The following is a 21,978-nucleotide window of genomic DNA, read 5'->3' on the forward strand; positions in this document are numbered from 1 at the left end:
CTTCTCGCACACATACTCAACGTGGTTTTTAAAGCTAAGCCGGACGTCAGTCATCACACCCAAATATTAAAGCTCGCGCTTTGATTCGATAGTGTATGATCCAACTGTAATCCTGCCTGTTTGCGGTGAAATCAAGTTTGATTACCATCTCGGTTTTGTGGTGAGCCAGCTGCAAACTCTTGGAGTGCATCCAGCTCTCTATTGCTTCTACAGCCTCTGAAGCTCTTAGCTGAACGATTTCTGTTGAGTAACCCGTCGCTAGTAGTACGACGTCGTCCGCGAAACCAACCAACTTTACTCCCTCTGGCTGGCTCAGCACCTCGTACGTAATATTCTACAGGACCGGGCCAAGTATCGACCCTTGCGGTACTCCAATAACATCCATTTCCTGAAATCTTTCGCTCATTATGTATTGTAGCTTGAGGTCCTGGAAATAGCTTTCCACTTATTAGCAAAAATATTTCGGTATCCTCATTTTTATCAGCGAAGATGCAATCGCTGCCCAACTGACACTAAATATTAAAGACGTTGCGCGTGTCCAGTGTTACTACCGCACAAAAACGATCCCCTTTTCTCTTCTTGAGTCTGGCTTTATCAGCCGTTTCGATGACAGTTCGAATGGAGTCGGTGTACCGCTGGATACGATTCAAGATCACCTTTTCTAGAAATTTTTCAACAGTATCCAATGGCCTGTATGCTGATGGGTTCCCCAATGGGCAGCACGACCAGCTTCTGCCGTTTTCAAACCTCCAGGAACATCCTTTCCTCAATACAAATTTGTAGTGACGATCGGAACATTTCGGGAAATTCCATAATCTCGACCTCAACTGCAATGTTCGGGATACCATCTGGCCCGGGAGCCTTTTTCAGCTGAAGGGATTTTGCGATGTCGCGCAGTTCTTCCAACAATATTGGCTCCTCCATGCTCGTATCCCAGTCGTACGAGACTTGCGGCCAGCTATTGATATTATGTTGAGGGAACAGCGCTCTCGTTATTTCCCTCAGTTTGTTGGGGCACATCCTGTAGGCATCACCCCATGGTCGGTCATTGGCATCAAGACAAAATTCCCTTAAACATGCCTTTTTACTCTCTTTAATTGCTTTGCAGAGATAGCGGATCGCCAAGTGGTCACTATGACCCGTACGTGTGCTGCGACAGACACGAGTCTAGGATAAGCTGCTCTCGATTCGGCACACGGCGGACAAAAAGCCTAGGGTTGCAAGCCCCGAAGTTGCCATTCAAAGGAAAGAGGAAGACCGGACCACGGTCGGATTAGAATGTCCTTTTGGCGGGGGGCCTTCGAGTAGTGTGCGTCCGAACCTAGCAGTAAAGCTTGTATGCTAAGACTTTACCTTCTGCGTATACCGAGCTGCCTAGTACGTCGCGTGCGTGTGTAGGCTATCTCCACCGTTACCGTCGCGGAGTATCCGAGTAGAACGAGCCACGACGGAAGCTGCGGGGATAAGACTTTATCTTCCTCGCAGTCGAACTCGTAGGGAGATGAGTATTCACGCCGCGACATACTTTCGGATAGAGTGACTTCACGTCGTCGGAGGGTGAGTCACTCGAGCCGGTGAAGGATGACGGCTTCGCCGGGAATCATCCGAGTAGTTTCGTAAATCCCCGGACGTATGCTGTGACAGGCGCGTGTCCAGGATAAGCTGCTCTCGACCGGCACACGGACGGGCAAAGAAGAGAGGGCCTCGAGTCAAACCAAGCGGAGCCAAGATCTGAAGTCAGAGATGCCAATGTGCCTGATTTTTCAGGCGTTGCCTGATTTTTCGAGGCTCTGCCTGACAACCTGAAAAGCCATTGATTTTTCCTGATTTTTGAAAATCTGCCTGATTTTGCCTGATTTTTGCGAATGTCATGAAAAATGGGTAGTAAGAAACTGAAGTAGGTACCATAGCTGAAGTGAAAAGGTGAAAATGTGGTTGAATCCAAGCAATCGAAAGATTCCCGTTAATTCTTATTGAAAAAGAGAATTGAAGGGAATCTTTTGATTGATTTGATGCAGCAGAATTATTCAACTAAGTAGGCTCACAACACATATTGGAGTGAAAATGTGGAGCGATGACCAAAAAAAAAAAGAAAGGTCATCACTTTGAGCGAAATTTCCGTTACTTTAACGTAGCCTGATTTTGCCTGATTTTAATTTCGCAAGTTCCCTGATTTTTGAAAATAAATGTTGGCAACCCTGTCTGAAGTCGTTAGAGGAAAGGCCATTGGTCTCGATCAGAGGCGGAACCCACGATAGTCGTGGAAACCAAGCTAGCCTCAAGTTACGAATAAAGGCCGGACCTCGAGTCGTCAAATAAGAGGTCCTTAGTCTTGAATCGTAACAAGAGGCAGCAGGGTATATATGCTGAAATTTTGTGTTTGGGAATTTGTATTTGGACGTCTATAATATTTGCGTGAGGAGTAAACCTACGCCAGAATATGAATGGTCAAAGATTTTTTTTAACGGTTTGGAAACTTCAAAACTGACGAAAAGTTAGCTCCCGTTTTTATGTTCATCCAGAAATGGTAACCCTATACAAAAAAGTCAATCTATCTCTCTGCATCAACTTCTTGCTCTCGCTCTCGCAAACGACGACGGATTGCTTGTTGGCTTCAGCTTCAGCCAGCGAGAATGTGTCAAATTGTCCCTGTCCCGTGCCCGTCATTCCGTCATGTCTCTGAAGCAGAGACCCAAAACATTAAACCCATCAAACCTTTACCACTTTCGAACGCAATGTTCCCAATTTAAAATTAAAAAAAAATAGACAAACACGGGAACTTACCAGCTTTGTTATCACCGAACCCAGGAAATCCACTTGTTCTTGAACACGTTCAATAACCGATCTCAATCGCTCTCGAGGCTTCCAACGAAGATGGAACTGCTGTAAACACCACCGTAAACCATCGTTAGCCTTACGGCGACAAAACTAGCACTCGAAGATACCCACAACAAAATCTAGCTTCTCATCATCACTAACCGGATGATAATTTCTTATTTCTATACTCAGATTCCAGATAAAATCTGATACTCAGAAATATTTACCATTTACCCAACCACCATAATCGCTCGTCGTTTCAGCAGCTGTATATTTTTTACACCAATCGCGACAGACCTTTTCCGATCCAGAGGAAAAGGCAGCTGTTTCTTCTTTTCTACCGCAATGAAATCCGAAAATTGCGGAGGAGGACCCGTTATAATATGATATTCACGCACAATAATCACTACGGGTACCGTTGCTTTCGTCCAGGATATGCAATCCTTACTCGGTAAACACTGGCAACCCACCGCGCGGTACCAGCAGTAGGCTGGCTGGCTGGTTGGCAGAGGAAAAAAAAAACAAGACCCAAGAAGACGAAGATCCGATTGCTCTCCTCTGCTGCTTCCAACCGATAAAATAACACCAATAATGGCAGCAACGCAACGCAATCCGCCGAGGCCACACAGGTTCCAAACCACTCGGAACAGGAAGAACTAGGAATGCAGCTTAACACCAATAACAAAACCACAAAAAATCCGGGAAGAAATGCCTGGTTAGACCCTCGATCCGAGAATCCTTGAATCGAATCGAAACGGTACCCTTCCACTCCACTCCCGTAGTTTTTTTCTGCACACACACTCGCGAAACAACGCGACCGAAGCCGACTGGAAGTTGCAACAAACTGAACGGGCACTGGCTGACTGAAATGTCTGTTCAATCAACTCTAGTAGAAACGGGTCGAAACAAGTAGAAATGGATTGATAGTTGATCACCTGTCTCTTTCCAATTGACTTCGACCGACTTCTACCAAGTCGAAACTAATCCTGCTGCCGAGCTGGATTGGTTTCGACTAGTTTCAACTTGCTCCATTGAACAACGACCTGACTAGTTTCGACCAAAACATTGGCTCGTTGAACATCTATCAGTTAACAGAAACCAGTTGAAACCGATTTTTACTAACGATTGAACGAAGCTGAAGAAGCGAACCGATTCTACCGAAACGAAACGGTACAACCAAACGTTAGAAAGAGAGAGTGATAGTTACTTTACCTAGGCGTAAGGAGTGCGGCAAATCTGTTTTGGTATGATATCTTTCTCTTTTCTGCCCGTCGTGTTGATTAGTGAGAGTGAGATGCCGTGGTGTGTGAAGTGTGAGATGAGCCATTAGCAAAGATGCCAATGTGCCTGATTTTTCAGGTATTGCCTGATATTTCGAGGCTCTGCCTGACAACCTGATAAGCCATTGTTTTTTGCAAAGGTGATGAAAAGTGGGTTTTTTTTTTTCAGGGATTTTTATCCTATTGGATGATTCATCCCATTATATATGAAAAGTGGGGTAGTAATGAACTGGATTATATAGGAACCATTGCTGAAGTGGAAAAGTGAAAATGTGGCTGAATCAAAGCAATCGAAAGAATCCTTTGAATTCTTATTAAAAAAAAGGGAATCTTTCGATTTCTTTGATGCTTTGATTAAAAAAAATGGTCATCTTTTTTAGCGAAATATCCGTTACTTTATCCGCAGACACCAGATACCCAGACTGACCACTCAAGGCTGATTTTGGCGCTTGTTCCGCAGCGCTATCTACGGGTTATCGTGAAACTAACGGCCACCTATACAAATGGAAAAATCTTACACAAATATAACTATTTTTGTGTGCATATTAAAGCGCCCTTAATATGTCACGCACACATTTGCATTGCGCTATTTGTTTTTTTTTACATCTAGCGATGAACACGGTCATTTTTGATTACCTACTTTTGATAGAAAAAATAACACGATATGGTTCGAAAACCACTAAATAACCATTTTTGAATTAGAGCGCATTAATCAATTGTGGTTAGAATTCAACCACAAAGCTAATAAAAATACATCGACAAAATCGCTTACGATCTTAACAAAACGTTTACTTTCGTAATTTATGTTACATTGGTGGTATGTTTGAAATCAGGAAACCCACTTTAAACGATGTGTGAAAAAACTCATAACTCAATTTTGATGAATCAAATTTAATACAATTAATACTTGCAATATTGCAGTTTAAGTTCATCAGTAAACTTTTAGGAGTTGCCATAATGTACGACTAAGCGATGATTTCTCAACGATTTCAGTTGGATGAACATTAGCTTGAAATTATGTGAAATCAAAGAAAATAAAAAGACACCCGTCCGGACCATCCCAAAAAATCAGAACTAGTCAAGAAGCAGCAAAAGTCAATCAAAAGTGTTTACATGGTGAAATATCCATATTACAATCCGGATGCCTTCTTCTTCTCTTCTTTTTCGTTATAGTTTTTCGGCCAGAGAATGGATACTTATCGAAAAAAGTGCAGTTTTAGAAAAAATGTAATTGTTCAATATAAAAACTCGCACCGAAATCAAACATAATGGAATATATGTATTACCTTTTTGTAAAAAGTATTGAAGTCCGCAAGAAGAAATTGAATTTCAAAAGAAACTCTCAAAGTCAACAATTATGAAGTCTTGTTCTGTTGTATTCATCAAGGCATTTTTCTTTACAGGTAGTTAAATCAGCTACAAGTCGCCAAAAACATTACAACCTGTTTACTTGTAATCGTTTCTTTTTCTATTAAATACATAAAATAATTTTATTAGGATTTTTTTTATTCCTAACTGCTTTTCTTATACTGAAAAGTTTTCTAATCTTCGTTTTCAATGTAAAATAATTAATACTACTGCTTCGAGTGGTGTTCTTTTTATTTCTATTCTCCACCAATTCCCGTAGTCTACCTGGCAGGTATGGAGATCCGCTTCCACTAGTGCGTCATTCCTTTACATTCGTTTGACAATAGTGCAGGTGCTGATGCTGGTAGAGTACATTCGAGACGAAAAAAATATCGGTCCCCCATTCCGTGGCCGAACGCACGTTTGATGTCGCACATCCAGAACACGGTAACGTTACCCGTGAGTGAATGCCGTTTTACGGACAGTCACTCGTAATGCTCAGCTCCAGCTGTTTATGTTTACCATCGTTGCCGAAACCATTGCTACCGCTACCTTTAGGCGAATCATCAGTCCAGTAGAAGTTGGACTAGGGCTGAAGGTGGATCAAAGAAGCCTCAGTCACCGGTGGCTCTTGATTATACGACCGAAATGTCTTAAGTGCTGTGTTGATATCAGCTTGTCCAGCTAGAGTTCAGAAACTTGCTTTTGACGTTGCACTTCGGCGACTCGGAAAACGCATAACAGTTCATCATTTTACGGATTGATGGCTTCTGGTCGGAATTAGTTCGGAACCATCGGCCAATGATGTATCGGGTACGGGTTCACCAACATATAAAACGACGCAGAAATTCCACAAGCCATCAGTTGAATACGTTTGTTGTTTTCCATTTTGATGGTAGCAACAATTTCATTTGAAGCAACATTTCCTTTCGGAGAACCGCTCTACTGCAGTGCTGATAGTGTTTAAACATCCATTAATCGATTCCATTATGGTTGTACTACTGCGGAGACTCCAAGCTTCGTAGACTCTCTTCAAACTAGCGGCTGTTCCTGTAGGTTATGAGAAAAACATGAATGAATTATTGGATGTAGGCAGGGAAACACTGGGACTTATTACTGGATTGAATGTGCAAAAATCCATCATAATCAAACAAAAAAGTATCGATTTTAGTAAAAGACGAAGGAGCTAACATCAATGTTTCGAAAAAATTGCAATTAAAGTTTATAAACTTTATAACAGCTCCCAGTAAAAAGATTATATTGTTATCTTTCATTCATCTCATATTTTCTTATTTGTTTTCATTTGAAGAATTTTTAACCTTTCAGCAGTTAGTAAGCCCTAGTATCAGTATCAGTAGTGAATAATAATGAAAAAGAACTTACAGTTTAGCAGGACAGATTCTGTTTCGGTCCTTTGTGTGTCTTCAATCCAGCCAGAGCAGTGAGTGAGGTATGCGAACACAGTTTCAGAAATTCTCCGCTTGCATCCACCACTGGTAATCGATGGACGGTGAGCCCTTGCTCGGACCTGGCGTAAACAAATGCATAAATTTCTTTTCAAATTTTACAAATCTCAGTATACCCTTACCTTTACGAGATCACTGTTCCTGGGAAAGATCCAGATGGTAATCTGGAAAACAACGTAAACTGGGGCCAAACGCTTCTAGCAGCTATCACCTGAAAACGTCGACGATAAACAACACTGACAAAGTTTTTACACGTTTCACACGTTTTCATTATTTTGTTGGTCGAATTTCGAACCATTTTTTGAATATCGCACGTGTAATTGATTTTATCAATGGGTATAATAAAATTAACGTGAATTCGTCACATCAAAATCAAAACATTTCAGGAACTCACTCACACAGCCATACGAAATTTGACATTCCATGCAACGACAAGAAAATAAAAATCACCTTCGTTTGCATCAAGATAGTAATGTTCTATTACCATTCAAAATTCTTTTTGGTGATGTGGAAAAGCATTGAATTCGATAAATAAGTCTAGTTGCAGCAAAATTATTGCTATTTATTAGGTAGCGGTAAAGGAACATTGAAATGAACGTTATTAAAAATTATATTTTTTTGAAGAATGGATTCATTTTGTAAACTAATTACTTTCGGACTATGGTTTAAACAAAACTTTGAATCAATTAAATGTTCCAAATTCAGTGGATATTCGCCCTTGTTTTCATTTTTTTTTCTTAGAATGGAAGATTTTAAGTTGACATTTCTCAAGCACACTTGCTCTTGTGTACGAATGAAGATATGTAAAGTAGTCTAAAAATGGTCGCTTTTTAAGTTGATTTTCCCCAAGTCCAGAATAATGCCAAAAAAGCCATTACAGTTGTTTTTTGATATTTCTCACTCACACTTAAGTGTGTACAAATGAGCAGCGGAAAATAACCGGTCGACACACACGGTCGTTTCTGAGGTTATTTTTCCATAAATTTTTATTTTTTAGTGAAATAATCAGCATTGTATCACAAACACTTCATTCTTTTTTTCTGAAAATTGTCTAAACAAGTTCTAATCAATCTAACGATAATGTCAATAACTTTTTTTTCACTTCTATAGGTTTGAGTATCTATATAGGTATGAGCCAAAAAAACAGTAAAGATAAATTGGAATTCAAGTATTTTAAGAAGTTATATGTAGTTTGTTTTTGTTTGTCGTAGTAAATTATAAATCAACCATTCAGATTAAGATGAACAATTCAGAATTCAACGAATTATTTTTTACGGACATTATAATTTTCATACTGTCACACAGCCGATTAAATTTCGAAATACAAACTTTTTATACAAACAAATACAAACCTCTCAACCAAGGACCGAAATAACCTAACATTTGTATTTTTTCATCTAAATCAATCAACAATCATTGTTTGTACGACATTCATCTTTAATTATGATACGCAGTAAATAAGAGTAACATCGAAGACAAAAACCAAAACGAAAATATTTAAGATAGAATTTTAAATGCTAATAGGTGATTCAATCAAGACGGTTTTCATTTGGCTTGTTAATTTTCAAGTGCGTTTTTTTTTCTTGATGAAGCACAATGGTTTCACGATGCCCCGTCAGATGGCGTATGATTCTGGGCGAATTGTAGTTGTATGGGCTCAACCGCCACTGATCAGTCTGGGTATCTGGTGTCTGCGTTTAAATACTAATTATTTCAGTGGCAATTAGCTATTGCTGGATTGGTCGAGAGGCTGGTGAGTTTCATTGCAACCTAAAGAGCAGCGGTTCAATTCTCTAGGCGTGTAAGCAGCTTTTGTAATCAAAACAATATAATTAAAATCAATGAGATAGACCATGATAGACCGGCAGCCTAGCAATCTGACATGTGGTTGTCAGAGCAATCTGTCAAATGGATTTTTTTTTCGGCGCGTAGAAGTTTCTTGACATTCTCTTAGAAGCTGAATAGCGTTCTCTACAGCCCCCTAAACGAACTTGAAAGTAGCTTTAAGAACTTAAATTTTGGGCTGATTAGCATTCTCTTCAGACACAAACGAGAGCTGATTAAGCTTCTATGGAACCTTTTTAAGGGAATTCTGGTTGCTTGGGTAATTTTAAAAGTAATTGAATATTGAACCGATAGTTTGATTTTTTTTTTCATAATTTTTTTGCCAAACATATTGTGAGGCCATATGAAATTGATTATCGGATGTGATGAAGCATCGTTCTTAAATAATTGTATGTTTAATAACTGAACTTTTTTCTATTCATTCCTGATAACTATTTTAACTTTTTCAAAACTTTTGGAGTGTTCGGAAATAAGATCATTTTTACGTTATTAAAATAACAAAATTGTAACCGAATGAACTTAGTTGAATGGACAACACAAACTTTAGCCTTCCATTCGCATATAGTCATTATTCGCTTACTCGAACTGCATCTTTGAGCTTAAAACAATTTATTTGAAACTTTTGGCTACTGCTAAACTGTTAAAGTAAATAAATTAGAATACACCTAGGTCATTTGACCTTTATGTACATTCCAGAACGATTAAAGCGGTTCCGCTAGAGAATTAGTTTTGTGCTCATATGCATGTTTTGGTCAATGAAATCAGTGATTTTTATATGTTAAAAAATTTGGTAGTTTCAAATTTCAAAATTCTACCAAAAATCATTTTGCAACTAGTTATATCTCTTTTAACTTTTAGTGAAAAAAAACGGGGAGGGTTAAAGCAAAAATTCATCATAAAATAATGTTTTTTGTGGGGTTCCATAAAGCGATGAATTAAACATGCATTCTAGTTTAAGCATCTGTAACTAGACAGTTGTATAAATTTTTACAAACTATACGAAATTTGAATCTACTTACGTTGAACAACACACTTGTAGAAAAAACGGACCAAAAAAACCTTTTTAAACTATTGAAATAACTGTTTGAAAAACCTAATAAATATGCTCACTTTGTTTACACTTGAGCTCACTCTGTTCGTAAATATCACAGCTGGCAGCAGTGCAGCTGGACTGAAGCGAATTTGACGCAGTTCTAAACCGTTTGACAGTTAATGGAACACGAGTGCAGTTGCCAGTTTTTTCATTGGATCGGATCGAATTCCTTTGGTTCAATTCTTGTATAAATTAGACCCAAGAATAGACCACGAATACATATGCTCTTAGATCACAAGGTTCTCTGATTTTGTCAGTAAGTAGGCGAGGAGAGCGCGGTGAGATTCAGTGAGCTTGTTTGAAAACATTGGTAAATTTGCTTGGGCTGATGGGCTGATGGGCTAATGGCATAATTGTTGGTAAACAAACTCCACGAACTCCGTAGTAGCAAAATTAAAATGGCTGAATCGGGAATTTCACATATCGTTACACCTCCGATATATATACACACCTTGAATCAGGCTACGATAAAGCGCAGACACCAGATACCCAGACTGATCAGTGGCGGTTGAGCCCATACAACTACAATTCGCCCAGAATCATACGCCATCTGACGGGGCATCGTGAAACCATTGTGCTTCATCAAGAAAAAAAAACGCACTTGAAAATTAACAAGCCAAATGAAAACCGTCTTGATTGAATCACCTATTAGCATTTAAAATTCTATCTTAAATATTTTCGTTTTGGTTTTTGTCTTCGATGTTACTCTTATTTACTGCGTATCATAATTAAAGATGAATGTCGTACAAACAATGATTGTTGATTGATTTAGATGAAAAAATACAAATGTTAGGTTATTTCGGTCCTTGGTTGAGAGGTTTGTATTTGTTTGTATAAAAAGTTTGTATTTCGAAATTTAATCGGCTGTGTGACAGTATGAAAATTATAATGTCCGTAAAAAATAATTCGTTGAATTCTGAATTGTTCATCTTAATCTGAATGGTTGATTTATAATTTACTACGACAAACAAAAACAAACTACATATAACTTCTTAAAATACTTGAATTCCAATTTATCTTTACTGTTTTTTTGGCTCATACCTATATAGATACTCAAACCTATAGAAGTGAAAAAAAAGTTATTGACATTATCGTTAGATTGATTAGAACTTGTTTAGACAATTTTCAGAAAAAAAGAATGAAGTGTTTGTGATACAATGCTGATTATTTCACTAAAAAATAAAAATTTATGGAAAAATAACCTCAGAAACGACCGTGTGTGTCGACCGGTTATTTTCCGCTGCTCATTTGTACACACTTAAGTGTGAGTGAGAAATATCAAAAAACAACTGTAATGGCTTTTTTGGCATTATTCTGGACTTGGGGAAAATCAACTTAAAAAGCGACCATTTTTAGACTACTTTACATATCTTCATTCGTACACAAGAGCAAGTGTGCTTGAGAAATGTCAACTTAAAATCTTCCATTCTAAGAAAAAAAAATGAAAACAAGGGCGAATATCCACTGAATTTGGAACATTTAATTGATTCAAAGTTTTGTTTAAACCATAGTCCGAAAGTAATTAGTTTACAAAATGAATCCATTCTTCAAAAAAATATAATTTTTAATAACGTTCATTTCAATGTTCCTTTACCGCTACCTAATAAATAGCAATAATTTTGCTGCAACTAGACTTATTTATCGAATTCAATGCTTTTCCACATCACCAAAAAGAATTTTGAATGGTAATAGAACATTACTATCTTGATGCAAACGAAGGTGATTTTTATTTTCTTGTCGTTGCATGGAATGTCAAATTTCGTATGGCTGTGTGAGTGAGTTCCTGAAATGTTTTGATTTTGATGTGACGAATTCACGTTAATTTTATTATACCCATTGATAAAATCAATTACACGTGCGATATTCAAAAAATGGTTCGAAATTCGACCAACAAAATAATGAAAACGTGTGAAACGTGTAAAAACTTTGTCAGTGTTGTTTATCGTCGACGTTTTCAGGTGATAGCTGCTAGAAGCGTTTGGCCCCAGTTTACGTTGTTTTCCAGATTACCATCTGGATCTTTCCCAGGAACAGTGATCTCGTAAAGGTAAGGGTATACTGAGATTTGTAAAATTTGAAAAGAAATTTATGCATTTGTTTACGCCAGGTCCGAGCAAGGGCTCACCGTCCATCGATTACCAGTGGTGGATGCAAGCGGAGAATTTCTGAAACTGTGTTCGCATACCTCACTCACTGCTCTGGCTGGATTGAAGACACACAAAGGACCGAAACAGAATCTGTCCTGCTAAACTGTAAGTTCTTTTTCATTATTATTCACTACTGATACTGATACTAGGGCTTACTAACTGCTGAAAGGTTAAAAATTCTTCAAATGAAAACAAATAAGAAAATATGAGATGAATGAAAGATAACAATATAATCTTTTTACTGGGAGCTGTTATAAAGTTTATAAACTTTAATTGCAATTTTTTCGAAACATTGATGTTAGCTCCTTCGTCTTTTACTAAAATCGATACTTTTTTGTTTGATTATGATGGATTTTTGCACATTCAATCCAGTAATAAGTCCCAGTGTTTCCCTGCCTACATCCAATAATTCATTCATGTTTTTCTCATAACCTACAGGAACAGCCGCTAGTTTGAAGAGAGTCTACGAAGCTTGGAGTCTCCGCAGTAGTACAACCATAATGGAATCGATTAATGGATGTTTAAACACTATCAGCACTGCAGTAGAGCGGTTCTCCGAAAGGAAATGTTGCTTCAAATGAAATTGTTGCTACCATCAAAATGGAAAACAACAAACGTATTCAACTGATGGCTTGTGGAATTTCTGCGTCGTTTTATATGTTGGTGAACCCGTACCCGATACATCATTGGCCGATGGTTCCGAACTAATTCCGACCAGAAGCCATCAATCCGTAAAATGATGAACTGTTATGCGTTTTCCGAGTCGCCGAAGTGCAACGTCAAAAGCAAGTTTCTGAACTCTAGCTGGACAAGCTGATATCAACACAGCACTTAAGACATTTCGGTCGTATAATCAAGAGCCACCGGTGACTGAGGCTTCTTTGATCCACCTTCAGCCCTAGTCCAACTTCTACTGGACTGATGATTCGCCTAAAGGTAGCGGTAGCAATGGTTTCGGCAACGATGGTAAACATAAACAGCTGGAGCTGAGCATTACGAGTGACTGTCCGTAAAACGGCATTCACTCACGGGTAACGTTACCGTGTTCTGGATGTGCGACATCAAACGTGCGTTCGGCCACGGAATGGGGGACCGATATTTTTTTCGTCTCGAATGTACTCTACCAGCATCAGCACCTGCACTATTGTCAAACGAATGTAAAGGAATGACGCACTAGTGGAAGCGGATCTCCATACCTGCCAGGTAGACTACGGGAATTGGTGGAGAATAGAAATAAAAAGAACACCACTCGAAGCAGTAGTATTAATTATTTTACATTGAAAACGAAGATTAGAAAACTTTTCAGTATAAGAAAAGCAGTTAGGAATAAAAAAAATCCTAATAAAATTATTTTATGTATTTAATAGAAAAAGAAACGATTACAAGTAAACAGGTTGTAATGTTTTTGGCGACTTGTAGCTGATTTAACTACCTGTAAAGAAAAATGCCTTGATGAATACAACAGAACAAGACTTCATAATTGTTGACTTTGAGAGTTTCTTTTGAAATTCAATTTCTTCTTGCGGACTTCAATACTTTTTACAAAAAGGTAATACATATATTCCATTATGTTTGATTTCGGTGCGAGTTTTTATATTGAACAATTACATTTTTTCTAAAACTGCACTTTTTTCGATAAGTATCCATTCTCTGGCCGAAAAACTATAACGAAAAAGAAGAGAAGAAGAAGGCATCCGGATTGTAATATGGATATTTCACCATGTAAACACTTTTGATTGACTTTTGCTGCTTCTTGACTAGTTCTGATTTTTTGGGATGGTCCGGACGGGTGTCTTTTTATTTTCTTTGATTTCACATAATTTCAAGCTAATGTTCATCCAACTGAAATCGTTGAGAAATCATCGCTTAGTCGTACATTATGGCAACTCCTAAAAGTTTACTGATGAACTTAAACTGCAATATTGCAAGTATTAATTGTATTAAATTTGATTCATCAAAATTGAGTTATGAGTTTTTTCACACATCGTTTAAAGTGGGTTTCCTGATTTCAAACATACCACCAATGTAACATAAATTACGAAAGTAAACGTTTTGTTAAGATCGTAAGCGATTTTGTCGATGTATTTTTATTAGCTTTGTGGTTGAATTCTAACCACAATTGATTAATGCGCTCTAATTCAAAAATGGTTATTTAGTGGTTTTCGAACCATATCGTGTTATTTTTTCTATCAAAAGTAGGTAATCAAAAATGACCGTGTTCATCGCTAGATGTAAAAAAAAACAAATAGCGCAATGCAAATGTGTGCGTGACATATTAAGGGCGCTTTAATATGCACACAAAAATAGTTATATTTGTGTAAGATTTTTCCATTTGTATAGGTGGCCGTTAGTTTCACGATAACCCGTAGATAGCGCTGCGGAACAAGCGCCAAAATCAGCCTTGAGTGGTCAGTCTGGGTATCTGGTGTCTGCGGTCGAATCCAATCCAGCTCGGCAGCAGGATTCGTTTCGACCTGGTAGAAACCGGTCGAAGTCAATTATTGGAAAAAGACAGTTGATCAACTGTCAATCCATTTCTACTTGTTTCGACCCGTTTCGACTAGACTTTATCGAACAGACTTTCGACCTATTTCAACCTGTTTCACACATGATAATAATAAGCTCAATCTCACATCTTTTCCATGCCTTATTAAAAACTTACCTCACCGCCACCGACCATGGCCTAAAAAATAGTTTAATTTATTTAGTAAATTATAAGATATGCGAGTATCTGAAATATCTATAATTGAATGGACACACAGATGATTGAAGATATAAAAATGCTTATAGGCAACTGGCTACAAAAAAACCTTTATTAAATTATAACTTTCATCGTAAAGACTATTCCCTTTCGATTTCACTGAAGATCCCGCCAGGCCATCGGCAGCTCATCGTCCGACGGTTCAACGTCGCTGTTGTTATCGGTTGCATCCGCCATCAGCTCAACCCGATTGGGCTCCTCTTCTGTTGTATCCGTCGAGGATTGGTCGCTTTTCGAACGCTCCGCGCTGCCATTGCGCTGTTTGTGGAAATTGTTCATGTGATAGAGCGCTCCACCCGGATGTTTGAACGTTTTCCTGCAGAAGTGACACCGGTGCGGTCTGGTGGCACTCCGGCCAGCTCTGGTGTACGGACATTTGTGATGGAACGGGAATGTCGCCTCGCATCGCTCACAGTGGAACTTCGCGACGGAGCTTGGACCGCAGAGGTTCAGGTGAATCATGTAGGTTTTGTTGGTCCGAAATTCTATGCTACAGCGATCGCATTCGTATTTCGCGAAACCATGGACATTTCGCAAATGCAGCTCCACAGAGAACGGTTGAGGGAACTGCATGTTACATACATTGCATTGGTAAGGTTTTTCTCTTATGTGAACGTTCAGATGAAGGTTGAGCGATCGGTTATTCGGGAAGGCTTTCAGACAAAGTGGACACCGCAGGATAGTTGAGTCTACGGGAGAAAAGGGGCAACATTTGAAGATTCTGTTACTGGAACATAGATAGAAAATATGCTTGAACATAATTTTTTTTCAACGTTTTTCAATTGAATATCTCAGCCTAGCAAGATCGTATAAAAATGGAATACTCGAAAATCGAAAGTCGTTTTTTTTTTATTCGAACGGAATCAGGAGCAAACCTAGAATCGAAAAAAACGCTATTAATTAATTTTGATACTTACCTTTGGTAGGTGGTTGTAGTTGTAGTGCCTTTATTTTTTGTAGCTGTAGTGGTTGCGACTGTTGGTTTTGTGGGTGTTCGATCGATTCTGTTCGAGGTTTCTGAATGAGAAACGCCGGAATAAGCTCTTGCTCTGCTGAAGTCAAGTTTTCCGGATTCGTTTGGAGTTTGTTAGGGACAACCATTCTTAGCGGCTTGGGGCCGGTCGTTACAGTTCTCGGAGCAAGCGATAGGTTCGAATTCCATTGTTGCGTCGTTATATGCTTTGGTTTATTCACTTTTGCAAAGAAAAAATACGGCCCTCTCTGCTTCCAAGCGAACGTAGGATCAATCCAAAATGTTTTCTCTTCTGGAGGATCTTGCCAGAAGTAAACGTATTCACAACAGCCTTGTCGTGGGTCACTTTCTAGCGTTACCGGTGCCATCTGATCCATTTGGAGACCATCGTTGGGGGTTATCTCGAAGCAGCACTCCGGAATGTTGAACGTTTCTATGAAAAATCGGCGGCACGTAGCGCAAGTTGGATACCGGTGGATGCCGTTGTAAGTATACCCGGGAAATAATAACCTCATTAGGATGGGTTTGAGAACATGCTCGTATGTCTCGGTAACACAGAGAACATGTTTGAAACAACCGACGCAAAATTGTGGACAAAAGCAACATTTGGGCTGCCTGAAATACATTGAGCATAAATTTAATAAGGTTTTCTATTATAAGGGGTTTTTAACAACTAAATTCAATTTCTTCATTATGAATTCAAGTTTAATGTACAAAGTAAAAAATTGTCTCAAGTTAACAGGAAGTAAAATATACTGACTAGTGTAAAATTAAACAAAGCAGTAGGTAGCTTGAATACAAATTGTTTGAATAATGAATGTTTTCTCACCTGCCAGAACTTGCTAGAATATCATTGGAGTTATCACTTTCTACATGGTTTTCCATTTCAGATATTCGGTAGACTGATTTAAATAACTATAAAACACACAATTAAGAAAAACTGTACTGTTGGAAACGCACTAACCGGCCGATCCGCACATCGAAACAAAACGCAGTTTGGAAACAGACTGATTTGTTTACCAACAAACACTCTTCAGCAATTTCACATACCGGTTGGTTTTAATTTGTCAATGTACTAAAACTTTCCTCTCTTGGCCGAGAGAGTTCACTGTGCCTTTGCTGTATTACTTGTGGCAGCCTCTAGCGGAGACTAGTGAAACTTGAAGATGTGGAAGAACAAGATTTAAAGCAGCCGTTGAATGACAACATAAAGATCATAGAAATCAAATTCGGTATCGATTTTTCAAAAGGGCGTATGCGCCAAATGTAAACAAATCGAGATATCAGCTGGGTGAAAAAGTACGTTCGAAGACCTATATTTTGAACCTACTCACTTGTCTGATGGATGATTTATGTTCGAGTTATTGAAAAAAACAAAATAATATTTTTGCTGGGAGCTTATGGAGCTGTCAAAGTTTAAACGCGATTTTCTCGAAACAACGATGTTGGCGCATTCGCCCTTTACTAAAATCGATACCAAATTCTCTTTTTGGGGCGAAAGTTTAGTTAACTTTTAGTGGGTTGATTTTCGGCTTTCAGTCTCGAAAAAGTTGTCGATTTTCTGTCCGGTTTGATACGGCGTATCGTTTACTGCTGTCGGTTTCTGTTTCAAACTATTGTGAATTCAGATTCAGAATTCAGATTCAGAATTCAGATACAGAATTCAGATTCAGAATTCAGATTCAGAATTCAGATTCAGAATTCAGATTCAGAATTCAGATTCAGAATTCAGATTCAGAATTCAGATTCAGAATTCAGATTCAGAATTCAGATTCAGAATTCAGATTCAGAATTCAGATTCAGAATTCAGATTCAGAATTCAGATTCAGAATTCAGATTCAGAATTCAGATTCAGAATTCAGAATTCAGATTCAGAATTCAGATTCAGAATTCAGATTCAGAATTCAGATTCAGAATTCAGATTCAGAATTCAGATTCAGAATTCAGATTCAGAATTCAGATTCAGAATTCAGATTCAGAATTCAGATTCAGAATTCAGATTCAGAATTCAGATTCAGAATTCAGATTCAGAATTCAGATTCAGAATTCAGATTCAGAATTCAGATTCAGAATTCAGATTCAGAATTCAGATTCAGAATTCAGATTCAGAATTCAGATTCAGAATTCAGATTCAGAATTCAGATTCAGAATTCAGATTCAGAATTCAGATTCAGAATTCAGATTCAGAATTCAGATTCAGAATTCAGATTCAGAATTCAGATTCAGAATTCAGATTCAGAATTCAGATTCAGAATTCAGATTCAGAATTCAGATTCAGAATTCAGATTCAGAATTCAGATTCAGAATTCAGATTCAGAAATCAGATTCAGAATTCAGATTCAGAATTCAGATTCAGAATTCAGATTCAGAATTCAGATTCAGAATTCAGATTCAGAATTCAGATTCAGAATTCAGAATTCAGATTCAGAATTCAGATTCAGAATTCAGATTCAGAATTCAGATTCAGAATTCAGATTCAGAATTCAGATTCAGAATTCAGATTCAGAATTCAGATTCAGAATTCAGATTCAGAATTCAGATTCAGAATTCAGATTCAGAATTCAGATTCAGAATTCAGATTCAGAATTCAGATTCAGAATTCAGATTCAGAATTCAGATTCAGAATTCAGATTCAGAATTCAGATTCAGAATTCAGATTCAGAATTCAGATTCAGAATTTAGATTCAGAATTCAGATTCAGAATTCAGAATTCAGATTCAGAATTCAGATTCAGAATTCAGATTCAGAATTCAGATTCAGAATTCAGATTCAGAATTCAGATTCAGAATTCAGATTCAGAATTCAGATTCAGAATTCAGATTCAGAATTCAGATTCAGAATTCAGATTCAGAATTCAGATTCAGAATTCAGATTCAGAATTCAGATTCAGAATTCAGAATTCAGATTCAGAATTCAGATTCAGAATTCAGATTCAGAATTCAGATTCAGAATTCAGATTCAGAATTCAGATTCAGAATTCAGATTCAGAATTCAGATTCAGAATTCAGATTCAGAATTCAGATTCAGAATTCAGATTCAGAATTCAGATTCAGAATTCAGATTCAGAATTCAGATTCAGAATTCAGATTCAGAATTCAGATTCAGAATTCAGATTCAGAATTCAGATTCAGAATTCAGATTCAGAATTCAGATTCAGAATTCAGATTCAGAATTCAGATTCAGAATTCAGATTCAGAATTCAGATTCAGAATTCAGATTCAGAATTCAGATTCAGAATTCAGATTCAGAATTCAGATTCAGAATTCAGATTCAGAATTCAGATTCAGAATTCAGATTCAGAATTCAGATTCAGAATTCAGATTCAGAATTCAGATTCAGAATTCAGATTCAGAATTCATATTCAGAATTCAGATTCAGAATTCAGATTCAGAATTCAGATTCAGAATTCAGATTCAGAATTCAGATTCAGAATTCAGATTCAGAATTCAGAATTCAGGTTCAAAATTCAGATTCTGGATCCAGGATCAGGTTTCGATTTCAAAATTTGCAATCAGAATTTCTATATGGATTCAAAACATTTTTCCAAATGGGGGGGATTTTTCTCAATCAAACATAACTCTTTGTCTTACAGCAGTAGCGATTCGGTCATTTTATTCCGTTATTTTCTCTTAACATGTCAGCTTCTTTGGTTGGATTTTGGGTTTGTGTTCCATCTTGCGGCAGAAAAGTTATGACCGATTTAATAGTCATATAGTTATCTGTTTTTTTTTCCTGTTTATCTTCATTTGATTTTTATTTTTCTTAGGCATCTATTTACACACTTCTTCCGGACAGATCTATTAAACTTTCTTTACCCTTTCTCATTCCTTTGTAGGTAAATTCAGTTTGGATCCTCTTTTTTTCATTGCACGTTTTCTACGCTGCCTGGGAGTAGTTTTAATTTTGCCTAATTGCGTTTTGGCTTTAGTTCGTTTCTTTTTGTTTTGATTTTACATTTCTTTACGATTTTTGTTTGTTTATGGTACACCGAGTTTGACACACCTATAGATTATTTTTGTGTTGCTGATTTGATTTATTTTCTTTCCATATAAATTAGTTTTTTTTTATTTTTTTTATTGCAATGCAGTTTCTAGCACGCGCACTAATTCAGCATATCAAAATAATGGTTTCCTCAAACGAGCACACAACTGAATTGTTTTCTCAACTATTCTGGTTTACAGTTGTGATTTTTTTTTAAAGATATTTTTTTGAATCTAACCTTCATAGTTTTCTCGTTTTTTTTTTCATTCTGCTTCATAATTTGTTTTTGATTTTAATGTTTTGTTCTAAGCTAAAGTAAGTATTATTATTATCGATTGCAGAGGTTCTTTCCAATTACGAATTTAAGAGAAAAGGATAGAAAAAACATGCTTCTTTTTTTAAATTAGAAATTTTAAATTCAATGTAACTTGTGTACAAACTTTACATTTTTAACTAGGATCAATGTTCCAATGACTTTGTAAAAAACTGTTTTCATTTGCTTATTTTGTTTTCATCTACAAACCAATAGTTTCGAGGGACCTTTTTTGTTTCTTTGATTTAATGGGATTTTTCCATAATGCATATAATTAAATAAATTTCTCCTATCGCATGCTTTTGGTATTTTTTTTCATTTCCTCCGACCCACAATAATGAGCGCACAACTATGCAGTTTTTTTCCTATGTTTTGCTTCAACTTACTCACACACAAACGGATTTTCAGCATGTAAACAGACACACATACAACAACCCATCAACAACTTCGTTATCATTTTAAATTACAACCGTAAACAAGTGAGTACGCGTGGGTTTCGCGTTATTTCTGTTTTTGTGACTCGTTTTCTCAGAGTGAGTTGGGAAAATAAACTAAAAAACCAAATTGCACTGGAAGAACATTAACACATGATGAATGATAGGAAAGCTAAATTCCGCGGAAAATAAAATATCACTAACCCTGAAAAAGGATATCGAATAAGTCGAAACGTAATTTTTAAATTTTTTTTTTGAAGTAGGGTTCCAATTATTCGAAAAATTAGTAAAAACCGACACGTTTTCAAAATAGTAAAGAAAAAACAGACAAAAAACCATCTCGGCAACAAAAATGATACAAGAGCACTTAAACCCGCAGTCGGAAGTGTGGTTTTCCGATGCAAGAGGATTCTCCCTTCGGTTCAATTTATTCCGAGGGATTCGAAATGTCCCCTTGCCCGAGCATCGTCCATTGTTGTTTCGGCTCTGTGCGTTACATGGCAGCATAGTTAAATGAAATGTGATCGTTGTAACGAGGACAAACATATATAAGAAAGAAAACAAAATGAAATAAAACACACAAGTGGCCCCAACATGGGACAGGAATGAATATATAATAAAGAGGTAAGTTATTTCTGTTTTGGGAAAGTTCCATACAATGTCCAGCTGTTGTTATTAAAGTAAACCGGTTGAAATGCCAATTCGGAATTGCAAAATGAACCAGTTTTAAAACTACACAAAATTTTAATTCAAACTTAAGAATCCTCATGTTTCAAATAAAAAAAAATTGAAGCAAAATTTCCGGAGTATACTTTTAAAATAATCTGAATTCAGAAGTTGAGTTTTGAATCTGAATTCTGATTCCTCAATCGGAATTCTTAATCAAAATTCTGAATCTGAATTCTGAAAAAAAAAATGAATTCTGAATCTGAATTCTGAATCTGAATGCTGAATCTGAATTCTGAATCTGAATTCTGAATCTGAATTCTGAATCTGAATTCTGAATCTGAGTTCTGAATCTGAATTCTGAATCTGAATTCTGAATCCTAATTCTGAATCTGAATTCTGAATCTGAATTCTGAATCTAAATTCTGAATCTGAATCCTGAATCTGAATTCTGAATCTGAATTCTGAATCTGAATTCTGAATCTGAATTCTGAATCTGAATTCTGAATCTGAATTCTGAATCTGAATTCTGAATCTGAATTCTGAATCTGAATTCTGAATCTGAATTCTGAATCTGAATTTTGAATCTGAATTCTGAATCTGAATTCTGAATCTGAATTCTGAATCTGAATTCTGAATCTGAATTCTGAATCTGAATTCTGAATCTGAATTCTGAATCTGAATTCTGAATCTGAATTCTGAATCTGAATTCTGAATCTGAATTCTGAATCTGAATTCTGAATCTGAATTCTGAATCTGAATTCTGAATTCTGAATCTGAATTCTGAATCTGAATTCTGAATCCTAATTCTGAATCTGAATTCTGAATCTGAATTCTGAATCTGAATTCTGAATC

General features: G+C 37.0%; 2 protein-coding genes and 2 long non-coding RNA genes across 4 annotated transcripts in view; 1 reads left to right on the top strand and 3 right to left on the bottom strand.

Annotated features, from left to right (window-relative positions):
• The window catches only part of LOC129738039 (E3 ubiquitin-protein ligase RNF19B-like), a 133,181-nt gene extending 129,240 nt beyond the window's left edge, over positions 1-3,941 (bottom strand). The window contains exon 1 of the mRNA XM_055729213.1: positions 3,045-3,941. The gene's annotated coding sequence lies outside the window, so the exon portion shown is untranslated. The remainder of the gene's footprint in view (positions 1-3,044) is intronic.
• A 1,737-nt stretch (positions 3,942-5,678) lies between these two features.
• On the bottom strand, positions 5,679-7,149 carry LOC129741911 (uncharacterized). The gene is made up of 3 exons (XR_008736496.1): positions 7,033-7,149; positions 6,828-6,972; positions 5,679-6,494 (listed from the first exon to the last, which is right to left on the bottom strand). It is a non-coding gene; the product is annotated as an uncharacterized LOC129741911 (long non-coding RNA).
• A 4,629-nt stretch (positions 7,150-11,778) lies between these two features.
• On the top strand, positions 11,779-13,249 carry LOC129741917 (uncharacterized). Its single transcript, XR_008736497.1, has 3 exons — positions 11,779-11,895; positions 11,956-12,100; positions 12,434-13,249. It is a non-coding gene; the product is annotated as an uncharacterized LOC129741917 (long non-coding RNA).
• A 1,512-nt stretch (positions 13,250-14,761) lies between these two features.
• On the bottom strand, positions 14,762-16,757 carry LOC129738643 (zinc finger protein 544-like). The gene is made up of 3 exons (XM_055729894.1): positions 16,559-16,757; positions 15,674-16,344; positions 14,762-15,445 (listed from the first exon to the last, which is right to left on the bottom strand). The coding sequence occupies exons 1-3, from the start codon at positions 16,612-16,614 to the stop codon at positions 14,853-14,855; spliced, it is 1,320 nt and encodes a 439-aa protein (XP_055585869.1). The 5' UTR covers positions 16,615-16,757; the 3' UTR covers positions 14,762-14,852.
• Positions 16,758-21,978: the final 5,221 nt, after the last annotated feature.

This window comes from Uranotaenia lowii, chromosome 1, assembly GCF_029784155.1.
Source record: "Uranotaenia lowii strain MFRU-FL chromosome 1, ASM2978415v1, whole genome shotgun sequence".
NCBI classification, from domain to species: domain Eukaryota; kingdom Metazoa; phylum Arthropoda; class Insecta; order Diptera; family Culicidae; genus Uranotaenia; species Uranotaenia lowii.